The sequence below is a fragment of the Myxine glutinosa genome, chromosome 2 (genome assembly GCF_964187855.1).
Source record: "Myxine glutinosa chromosome 2, kmMyxGlut1.1, whole genome shotgun sequence".
Lineage (NCBI taxonomy): Eukaryota > Metazoa > Chordata > Myxini > Myxiniformes > Myxinidae > Myxine > Myxine glutinosa.
The window spans coordinates 55,421,753-55,434,238 of NC_136262.1; the positions used below are offsets into that span (position 1 = coordinate 55,421,753).

Genomic DNA, 12,486 nt, shown 5'->3' on the forward strand with positions numbered 1-12,486 from the left:
AGGTGGCAGCCTGATTGAATTCAAGTGCACATAGTGACAACTGTCGGATTACCAGAGTATGTGAAAAGCTCAACAGACTACCGAATACAATTTGTGTACAAGCATGAAGACAACAAACCAGAAAAGGTATCACTCAGTCACCTTGCAAAAAACCTCCAAAAACAGGTGTGATTAGAAGATGTCACACACCAACCCGAAATAGCAACAGATACAGTCCCAACCATTGCAAAAAGACTAAAGAAAAACACAAGATGAAATATCAGCATGCATATATATAGTGATAACTGGGAGAAAGACAAAAGAGCAGGAAAAAAAAAAAGTTGGACAGATTGGCAATAGACAAAGAAGGATCACTGGAATGGCTAAGAGGTCAGCTCAACTGTGATGGAGAATGAATCATTATTAAAGCCCAATACAAAGATCACTACACCAATGGCTTTAAGAAGATGGTGGGACTGAGTCATTTGGACAGGTGTAGGTTCTGCAAGGTAGAAACAGAAAGCATGATGCACCTCCTATCAGGATGTAAAAAAAATAAACAAACAAAAAAAATGTCAGAGCAGCTGTGCACCCAAAGACACAACAAGTAAATGGAGGTAAATGGAGGCTGTTTCCCACCTGCTGGCCTGGAGGTGGTGCAGCACGAGGGTGGTTGTGCAGTGCAACAGGGGGATGAATTTGGAGTGGTGCAGCACAAGGGCGGTTGTGCAGTGCAACAGGGGGTATAGTTATTGGGGGTCCGTGTGATGGAGCCGGACCATGTATTTATTGATTAAGACCTGGCGGGGCCAGAACTGATTTGTAATAATAATAATAACTAGAACTGCCACTTTAAAACTGCTGGCAGTGATGACCGGTTTACTCGCACCCACTTTTGATACAACCCCACTTTTCATACAACCCCACTTTTGATACAACCCCACTTTCATTGGACATGCTTTGACACAACCCCCTTGGATACAACCCTGATAAACACACACACACAAACACCGCCCCTTCACACACACTCACACACACACACACCCCTCCACAAATACACACACACACACACACACACACACACACACACACACACACACACACACACACACACACACACACACACACAACCCCCCCTCCTTCACACAACCCCTCCCCCCACGTACACACATATCCACCCCCCCCCCCACACCCACACACAAACACCCCTCCCCGCACACAAACACCCTCCACACATACACACACACACACACACACACCCCCCCCCACCTCCACACATACACACACACACACACATCTGCCCCCCCCCTCCATACACACAACCCAACCCCCCCACCCACACACACACACACACATATCCACCCCCCCCCCCCCCACACACACACACACATATCCACCCCCCCCCCCCACACACACACACATATCCATCCACCCCCCCCCACACACACATCCACCCCCCCCCCCCCCCCCCACACACACACACACACACACACACACACACACACACACACACACACACACACACACACACACACACACACACACACACATCCACCCCTCCGTACTACAAATCCACACACACCCCCACACACACACCCCTCCACACATACACACCCACCCCCCCCCCCCCATACGCACACCCCAACCCCACCCCCCCCCCCCCACACACACACACATATCCCCCTCCCCCCCACCCACACACACAGACAGACATCCACACACACCCTACCCCCACCTCCACCCACACCCTACACCCACCCACACACACCCTACCCCCCAAACCCTACCCCCCCACACACACACCCCCCCACACACACACCCCTCCAAACACACACACCCCTCCAAACACACACACCCCTCCAAACACACACACACACACCAACCCCCCCCGCCCCCCACACCCCCCTCACCTACACACACACACACACACACCCCACCCCCAACACACACACACACCCCACCCCCAACACACACACACACACACACACACACACACACACACACACACACACACACACACAAACACCCGAACACCCCTCCCCCCACACGCACACACATATCCAGACAAACGCACATCCCCCTACCCCCACGACACATTCCCCACACGCATCCCCCGACACACACCCCCACCCCCACCCCCCCACACACACACACACACCCTCCACACACACACACACACACACCCTCCACACATACACACACACACACACACATCTGACCCCCCCCCCCCCCCCACATACACACATATCCATCTCCCCACACACACACATCCAAACACACACACACACACACACACCCCCACACCCCTCCCCCCACCACACATACATATTCCCCCCCCCCCCCCCCCACACGCACACCCCTCCACACATACACCCCCCCCCACACCCCTCCACACATACACCCCCCCCCCCCACATACACGCATATCCACCCCCCCCCCCCCACACACACACGTCCACACACCCCCCACACCGCCACCCCTAACACACACAAACACACATACCCCCACCCACCACCCCACCCCTAACACACATACACACGCACACACCAACCCCCCCCCCCCCCCCCACACACACACATCCCCCCCCCCCCCCCACACCCGCACCCGCACAAACACACATACCCCCACCCACCACCCCACCCCTAACACACATACACACGCACACACCACCCCCCCCCCCCCCCCCCACACACACACACACACACACACACACACACACACACACACACACACACACACACACACACACACACACACACACACACACACACACACACACACACACACACACACACACACACACACACACACACACACACACACATCCCTTCCCCCCCCCCCCACACGTGTCAATCCATGCACTGATTGCAGAAAAAGCCATTTTAAAAAGAAAATTAACCTGAAATTGCAGACAGAATTGTTTATTTTATCTGAGAAGCTAAACGATTCTTCTTCTTCTTTCGTACCTCAAGCTTTAGGTGAAATGCGATCGATTTTTAAAAAATCAGAATTTGAGCAAATCTGTTTCATTCCTTTGTTACTATGCCTCCCCTATTGATAAATCTGCAATTTGAATTTCATTTGAGGTTGAAATGACCGCGGGAGATCGTGTGATAATGATCACGTCCTGGAAGGAATTCTTCTTCTTCAGTGGGTCATCACTTTGAGTGAAATGCGATCGATTTTTAAAAAATCAGAATTTGAGCAAATCTGTTTCATTCCTTTGTTAATATGCCTGCCCTATTGATAAATCTGCAATTTTAATTTCATTTGAGGTTGAAATGACCGCGGGAGATCGCGTTATGTGATGACGTCCTGGATGGACATCTTCTTCTTCAGTCGCTCACAACTTTGAGTGAAATACGATCGAGTTAAAAATAGTCAGAATTTGAGCAAATCTGTTTCATTCGTTTGTTAATATGCCTCATCTATTGACAAATCTGCAATTATAATTTTTTTTGAGGTTGAAATGATCGCGGGAGATCGCGTTATACTTATAGTGATGACGTCCTGTATGGACATCTTCTTCTTCAGTCGCTCACAACTTTGAGTGAAATATGATCGAGTTAAAAATAGTCAGAATTTGAGCAAATCTGTTTCATTCGTTTGTTAATATGCCTCATCTATTGACAAATCTGCAATTATAATTTTTTTTGAGGTTGAAATGACCGCGGGAGATCGCGTTATGGTGATGACGTCCTGGATGGACATCTTCTTCTTCAGTGTGCTCATTACTTTGAGTGAAATACGATCGAGTTAAAAATAGTCAGAATTTGAGCAAATCTGTTTCATTCGTTTGTTAATATGCCTCATCTATTGACAAATCTGCAATTATAAATTTTTTTGAGATTCAAATGACCGCGGGACATCGCGTTATCGTGATCACGTTCTGGAAAGACAATCGGTGCGTTTCTTCTTCTTTCAACAATAAAGACATAGCTTCGAGACCGTACATCCAATCATCTTGAAAGTTTGCACACTTGTTCCGCTTGATGAGAGCTACATTGCATTAAAAACTCAAGTCGATCCATCCAGTGGTTCAAGAGTTACAAGCTTTTTAAAATTTAACTTCCATTATTTATTGCGGCCAAACCATGTGACTTATCAACACGTCTCAAGTAACGTTGAAACATACCCCCATGAGGAATATTTGTGTAAAGTTTCCACTCGATATCTCCACAAATTATGGAGGTGATTCCATTTCTAGTTTGAGCTTTAAAACGTCATAACTCTGAAACCATGTGTCGGATGACGTCGTGCTCGACTTTTTTGTTCGTCATGGGTATGCGAATATGCATGCCAAGTTTGGGCTCGATCCGTTCAGCCATTGTGGAGAAAAAGGGGTTTGTGTTTTTTCACAGAAAACAAGATGGCGGCCGAACCATGTGACGTATGACTTCGAAAAATTTTGCATTCTGAGTTTTTTTTAACTAAGCATCTGGGGAAAAAATCCCATTTTCGGGGGAGAAAATTTTTTGTTTGACGAATTCTTACCTCTTAACGTTAGCATTTTTAATATACTCGATACACATGTCTTTTGTTCCCGTTGAAGAGTTCTTTAGAATAAGCCATTCCTCAAATTTTTCCATTGAGGCGTTTCAGAGATAGAGGGGAAAAGTTGAATTTGTTTTACAAGATGGCGCCCACACCACGTGACCTATGATGTCATAATTAGCATGAAAAAATTCTAGGAGCCGAGACGATCATTTGATGAAAATTTCCTGTCAATCCGACCAGCGGTTGCTGAGAACATTAATTATGAAGTTTTCGGAGGTGCAAAATAGGGCGGAAGAATAATAATAAGAAAAACTCTAGCAGTAATAATAGGTTACTCTCCATTTCATGGAGAGTAAACCTAATAATGCATTTATTTTATATAGCGCTTTTCCGGAAGCCCAAAGACGCTTTGACAGTGCAAAACATAATGCATAGCAAAACATAAAAACAATTGCAAAAAAGAAGAATCAATAGGGAAATATTCAAAGCACAAAGGAGGGAGAAGGAGAGCAGATAGTCAGGGGTTAGATGCTGCGGGTTAGATGTTGAATGCAGTGTTGAACAGGTGGGTCTTGAGTGATGTTTTGAATGTGGTGAGTGAGGAAAGAGTCTTTGATGTTGTTAGGTAGAGAGTTCCAGTGGGTGGGAGCAGCAATGGAGAAGGCCCTGTCCCCCTAGTATCTGAATTTGGTCCGGATGGGGGGGGGGGGGGGGGGTCAGGAGGTTGGTACCAGCAGAGCAGAGGTTGCGGGTGGGAGTGTGTCTGGAGAGGAGGTCAGCCAGGTAGGATGGGGCCAGGTTATGGAGGGCTTTGTAGGTCAAGAGGAGGATTTTGTACCGGATTCTCTGGGAGATGGGGAGCCAGTGAAGCTTGTAAAGGACGGGGGTGATGTGGTCACGGGTCCGGGAATGGGTGAGTAGACGGGCAGCGGAGTTCTGAATGTATTGGAGTTTATTGGTGATTGTTGAGGGTGAACCATAAAGGAGGCTATTGCAGTAGTCCAGACGGGAAGTAATGAAAGCGTGGATGAGGGTTTCTGCAGCCACGGAGGAGAGGGATGGACGGAGACGGGCGATGTTTTTCAGGTGAAAGAAGGCTGTCTTTGTGATCTGTTTAGTGTATTTGTCGAAGGAGAGGGTTTGGTCAAAGATGATGCCAAGATTCCGGATGTAAGGGGAGGTGGATCCTGAGAAACCATCGATGTTGAGGGCAAAGTTATGGGTGGATTTTTATGAGCGTTTTTGGGCCAATGATGATTATTTCAGATTTATCATAGTTCAGTTTGAGGAAGTTGATTTGAAGCCAGGATTTTATTTCAATGATGGTTTGTCAGGATAGAGTGGGTGGCGGTGGAGATGGACTTGGTGGAGATGAAAAGCTGGATGTCATCGGCGAAGCAGTGGAATTGGAGACCATGATGGCGGATTAAGTGACCGAGGGGGGACAGGTAAAGGATGAAGAGGAGGGGGCCAAGAACTGAACATTGGGGGACACCTTGAGGGAGGGGAGCAGTGGGGGATTTGCAGTTATTGATGGAGATGAACTGGCGTCTGTCAGAGAGGTATGATTTAATCCAAGAGAGGGCAGTGCCGGTAATGTTAAAGATGGTTTCAAGTCGGGTGAGGAGGATGGTGTGATCGATGGTGTCAAAGGCGGCGCTGAGGTCGAGGAGGATGAGAATGTTGAGGTTGCCAGCGTCAGAGGAGAGGAGAAGGTCGTTGGTGATTTTGAGAGCAGTTTCAGTACTGTGGTTGGAGCGGAATCCGGATTGGAATGTTTCATACAGGTTATTGGCAGAGAGGTGATGTTTGAGTTGAGTGGCTACAGCACGTTCCAAAACTTTTGACAAAGGGTAGGTTGGAGATGGGTCTGAAGTTATTGGTAATGGTAATGTAAATGATTTGATCCAGCGGCTGGAGACCTGGGACAGTCCGATGAGGGTAGGGTTTGACCAGGCTCAATGGAGTTTGTGGGAGGTGAGTCTGTCAGAGGAAGAGGTTGAGGTGACAGAGGGGACCCTCACCATGCACTACAATTTGGTAATGGAGGCTGTGAAATTGCAGAACCAGTTGGGGGGATGTGTTGGCTCCATGTTGGATTTGGACCTTGGGGAGTCGGGAGATCGAGCCTCTGAAGATTTGGTCCCCGTAGGGAATTTGGAACAGCTGCAGGGAGGGGCAGAACAACCTGAGGGAGTTGATACCTGCAGCCGCAGTGATTGGACACCTGGGGCCAAAAAATTTCAAAGGAAATTTAAAATCAAATTAAAATGGGAATTTGATGTGGAGCAGCCTTGGTTGGAGTTGGTCCCCAGGCTGCGGAATGTGGACCAGGAGAGGTCAGTGGAGATGGCCTCGGGGAAAAGTTGCCCCTTTGTAAATTTGGTAGTGCCAGCCAGCTGGGGGGCTGTGCTGGCAAGATTTGGACGTGGGGACCAGCCACGGGTGTCGTGGTACGACCTGGGCCTCACGGGGGGTCTGGTGGTGTGGCGTCCCTTGTCCATCGGGGCGCTGCTCGGGCCGACAGGGTCACTGGACCCTGGGGGGGGGGGGGGGGGTTAAAACCTCCAGGGGGTCCGAGGTGGTTCCTCACAGGCCTGGGATGGCATATATCGAGGACCACTAGGGGGAGGTGTTGTGGGTCGTGCTTTGGTGGTGGCATCGCGGACGGCCAACTTGGGCCTGGTGTGGTGACCACCCGGGCATGCGGCCTGACACCCTCCTCCTGAGACTCTAGGACAGCCAGCATGTGGTGACCTGCCATGCTGTGTTGGTCTATGGACGCGGGTCGAACCGAATGGACAACCATTGGGACATCTGTGGAACGTGATGGTGTGAGAGTGACCTTCCACAGATGTTCCGTTATGATTTATGGACTCTCGGTTTGGGAAGAGAGCCATGGGATTGTTGAATGGGAATGTGTAACATGCCGAGCAAATGGGGCATGCTCGGCTGGCATGTGTATGGAGAAGCACTCTCCTTTGGTGAGTTTAGTAAAATGTGAAAAATGTTTGGCATGGGTAATCTAAGTTTAGATGCAAATTTAAGGGTGAATTTCGAAATGTTATGGTGGGCACTGCACAGTGACACCATTATTGATCCAGGTGTGTAGACCAAAGTGTTGGAGGCTGTGATAAATTTGATAGGTTAGCAGGACACAGCCTTCAACTGGCTGCGGGGGCGATTGTGCCAATATTTGGGATGCGGGGTCATGGGGATAAAGTTGTGTAGTTGCGGGTCAACGTGGTGCTATGGGTGTCCGAGGTGTGTGGACCATGTCTTCTGGGTGGGTCTCCTGGTGGAGCATGGCTGTCGACTGGACCTTGGTGTGGTCAAGTGTGGGTGAGCACAGGGGCTGCGGTTCTGTGGACTGGGGGACGAGGGCGGCGTAGGTGACGTGATGGGAATGCCACACACTGCGACCGTCTCCCCCAGGGCCGAGGTTGTGCGTGCGGTAGTGTTGTTGGCAGCAGGTGCTCACCACATTGGCCAGCTAGGGCTGGTGCAGCCGTATTCCTCGCAGGGGGGCCGAAGGATGGATGGTGGGTCGCACCCTTATGGACACTCATGGGCCATGTTGGCATTTTGCCTGCTCACCTTGTCCCGATGACCCTTGCACGGTAGAGGTGCAGAGCTGTCGTAGCCCCGTAGTTGTTTAGAACAGCTCACCGTTGGATGCGGACCCACATACCTGCCAGTATAGTGGGGACAAAAGTGAAATTTGGTGGAATTTGGTCGGCTCAATGGTAAATTTTGGGATTTTGACGGTGGCTGGCACTTTGGACCTGACCAACCGGTAATTACCTGCACATCAAGGTGGAGGTAAGGCCTTGATGGTTACTGTCCCATGCTTCAGGACTTGCTTTTTAAATTGGGGACATGCAATTTGGAGTTGGGGGCGGGTGAGAGTGATGACATGGCCGGTGAGGGGGATGGAATGGTCCACAGAGTCTTGTGGGTGGAGTTTGTTTTTGTGTTGTGGTTATGTGTTTTTATGTGGTCGTGAGGTTGAACATGGAGTATGAGTGATTATTGTGTTTTGAAAATGTGTAATGGTAAAATGTGAACCGGGGATTTCACATGAGGCAGGCCATGGCAAAATCTTTTGTACCATCTATGGAATTATGTTGGAATTGAATGGCAGCGGGTGAGGAAATGTGTTTTGGGGATATTGTGGGTGGGGAAGGTGTGTGTGTCCGCAGGTACAGATCAAGCTCTGAGGAGCGATGCCTGCGGCCCCGGCCCCCCCCCCCTCTGCAGCAGTTACCCCTGGCAGCCAGTGGTATCTGGAAATTGGAGCTCGTTGGTGGAGGGTCTGGTTGGGCGCCGTGGGGTAAAGGAGACTCCCGGTGACCCGTGTAGCTGCGCTTAAGCAGGAGGCAACGGAGCCCGGTGTGTGGAGACCCTCACCAGCGGGGTAACGGCGGAAAGGGCTGTTTGGCTGTCACGGGGCCAAGAGGTAAGGGGGGGGGGGGCGGCAATGAACTTGAGTCGGTTGACTTGTCTGGGACTGGGGGCACCACAGCCTGAAGCGCCCCCACCATCTTACTGGTGTGGTACCTCCCTGCTGCCTAGTTGAGAAATGCACACATGAATGACATCTATGCCGTGGTCCTGCAGAGGGGTGTATTAAGTAAGTGCTTGAAATGATTTTGAATGTGATGACTTATGGAATGTGTATGAGTGGATAAGGGGTTTGTGTTGAATGAATGAGGGCGAAATCCACCGAGCCATGTCACTCACCTGTAACATCTGGACAGGGCCCGTGGAAATTTAGGGGTGCATTGGGATGGCCCCACAGGTAAGGGTGCGTCTTGTGGCACCCACTGGGGGACGCGGTCTGTAGACTTGGGTTGTACAAATGTTTAGAGTTTTGGAAGGTTTGAATTTTTGAATAATAATACGTTTGTGGTTAAGTTAGTTTTGTGTGTTGTTTGTTTCCTCCCTCCGCAAGAACAACGAATAAGATCATTGTACATATTTGCATGATTGTTAAGGGGATTAGCATGTTAAGAAGAATAGGTGGGAAGTCTGGCCCACTTCCCACAGCCCTCCTACTTTATTTCATAGGTTAATTAAGTGTGAGACGGTAAGTGTTAAGACTGGAATGGAAGCGCCTGCAGTGAACCTAGCAGTAGCTATGGTTCCGGGGGGGGGGGGGGGGCTGTGTTATGTCGGGGGGGGGGGGGGGGGTAAAGGAATATCTAGACTCCAGAGCCAAGTAGATCTGTATAGGTAGGTATTCGACTGTCGCGATAGGGAATCTACCTTGTAGTAAGTTCTGTGTTTCTAGGCGGTTTGTCGGGATAAGAGTATACCTGTGAACATACAACGGGTGTTAAATAGTGTAGGGACTAAGATAAACCCCTGTGTGTCAAACCTGGAAATCATTCCTTTGTCCCTTATGGCAACACACTCCTATAAACACTTAGATAGGTCCTTAGTGCAACAGTAATTAAATTCCCTTCCCTGACAAAGACTGTGGAAGACAAGCAGGCAAGGGCCACGTACAACACCGGCGTGGGCATCAGACATCGAGCAAGGCTGGGAGCCACGCCCAGGAGGACTGTTGATTGGCCAGGGGGAGGGGCGAGCAACACCACAGTGCGGGAGGCACTCGGCCAATGACAGGGCACCAGCGAAAGAGAACATTGGAGAAGATTCGACGCAAAGTTATAAAAGGGCTCGCGGGACGACATTTGGTCTCTCTCCCTCTTTTTCTCTTGGCTCTTGGCGCTGCATGACCTCTCTGTGCTCTGTCTTTTTGCCATTCTTCACGCTGGACCTCGTGTTGGAGATCGGCCCCTTCGGGTTGGAGATTGGCTTCGTGTGGGGATTGCTGGCCCGGCGTTGGTTCCTTGTGGTGCATTGGTGCTAGAAGCGAGGGACCTCGTGGCGTGCCGCGGAGCAAGTCACAGCGGGGCCTGGCGAAGCGTGCGAGCGAGCGGGCGAAGGGTTTCTTCACGCCAGAGCTTGGAGGCGCGTTTGGACGGTGGACAAGACTACAGACAGATAAGGACGCACCACATTTCCCAGTACATAACGAACGGTTTATTTTCCTTCATTCATTTTCCCTTGTGTCGTATCCGAAATCTGTGTGGGGACGTCCCGATTAGGACATTTATTACCGGCGCGTATTTTCCTGTCCCGCTATCCTTGTGAATAAATCCTTGTTTTATTTTCTGTATATACCTGAACGCAGTTTTCCATGTGGTTTATTTAATTTGCAGCGGCATTGGAGACGCCCCGAGAACAGGTAAGACTGCAGGGATCTTGCGCCGCCCCTCCATCCCGCGCAATTTTGTATAGCTTTATGTCTGAGTCCGCCATTGAGTTTTCGCCTCGAGAGCTAAGGCCTTCGCAATCGGCTTCCGTGACCATCTGATTTTTATCAAAGGCGGCCGCACGACAATATTATAGTGATAATCACATAATACTTGGCATGCACAACTAACAGGAAGATGCAAGAAGCAGACTTCCTTTCATTTAAGCAGGAGAGAAGTTGGGGGAGGATACCTGTATGGCCTTCCTACACGCTAGGAAATTCAGATTTGATCTATATTTAGCTTTAAAGGACTTTTGCCAATTTGGAAATTTTGGTACAACAATTTTGCCAACAACAATTTTTAATTCTCCTCCGGTGAATCATGTGTGAGCAGACAACAAACAAGTGTCGCACCCCTCACTCTTCTTGAAAAGGTGTCCAGCACGCTCGCTCCCATGCTCTTTGTTTCCCTGAGGCTGATGCATGTTGTAGGGAATGCTCTGTCGGACCTGGGAATCCTGGAAGAATAAGTTGTGGTTTGAGAAGAGTTTACAAGCAGACAAATAAACCACCTTTGAAAAACAAATTAAACTCAGATATTTGGTCATTGAATAACTTTATAATCACAAAATGCATTCCACGCAAGCGTTACAAACTATAAATAATAATCAGGCAAAATAATAATAAAAAATTGACCGTCTCAACAACAGGTGGCAACTCTGCGGACACATATTATTGAGTTTGAAATATCATTGGTAAGAATAATCTTGATGTTAGTAATCCAACGAAAAGAAACATTCATAAAGTAAAGTTCACAAAGTAAGGACATAATCACATTCAGCATTCAAAAGCAATCAGACACAATGATTATCCAGGTGAAGAAAGTCATGCATTTGCAAGCGTGGACAGATCATGAAAATGGAAGAAGGTTGATGATACTGTTAAAGCAAAGAAAATTCAAAGCAAAATAAACTTACTCTTCTGGACTTGGAGCAGAAGCGGGATATGGGAGGGTATGCGAGGGAGGGAGGGGGGGGGGGGAGAGAGAGAGAAATATATATAAAGGGGGAAGAGGGGAGGAAGAAGAGGAAGATGATATTTCATAGTTTTGCAAGCAAAATCAGTAGAATGTGCAAAGCCACCAGTAAAACCCAGCCTGCGAAAAAAAGCTCAAAGAACTGCAGGTGCAAATTCAGGAATGGCTTAAGTTTAAAAATACGAGCAATTCTCAAGTCATCTTGACCGACAGCAAAGAAATGAAAATGATAAGAGTGCAGTCCAGCCAACCATTTACTCAAAATGAGATTATGACAAAAAATAATAAAAGCACAGTAACTTAACTTCACAATTCTCATTGCTTTGAAAATTGTGAAGCCCTGCAATCTACAGTACAGTCGGACCCCGACATTTGCAGGGGATACATTCCTGGAAAATGTCGCGAATATCGGAACCGCTAATGTGGGGGCATTGTTTCAAATGGAAAAGGGGGGGGGGGGTAGGTTCAAGGCGGTTCCTCATTTGCAAAAAGTCCCACGAATCTTGAGGAAAATCTCGTGAATGTTGAGGAAAATCCACAGCTGTGGGGGCATTGTTTCAATGGGGAAAAGGGAACAGCTAATTGCACTAATAGATGCGGTGGAGTGTTTTCATTCTGTACAGCAACTCGTGGGGGATGATGTGTTACGCAGATGGTGGGATGTCCCGTGAAGCAATGTTCACAGTGTGAATGGTGGGATGCCCCACGA

General features: G+C 48.8%; 1 protein-coding gene across 2 annotated transcripts in view; it reads right to left on the minus strand.

Moving 5' to 3' along the window:
• Window positions 1-12,486, minus strand: part of LOC137421784 (arf-GAP with SH3 domain, ANK repeat and PH domain-containing protein 2) — a 170,413-nt gene that overhangs the window by 65,293 nt on the left and 92,634 nt on the right. For both annotated transcript variants that reach the window (XM_078773312.1, XM_078773311.1), the window contains exon 10: window positions 11,156-11,259. In XM_078773312.1, coding sequence (XP_078629438.1) covers window positions 11,156-11,259 — 104 coding nt within the window. The remainder of the gene's footprint in view (window positions 1-11,155; window positions 11,260-12,486) is intronic.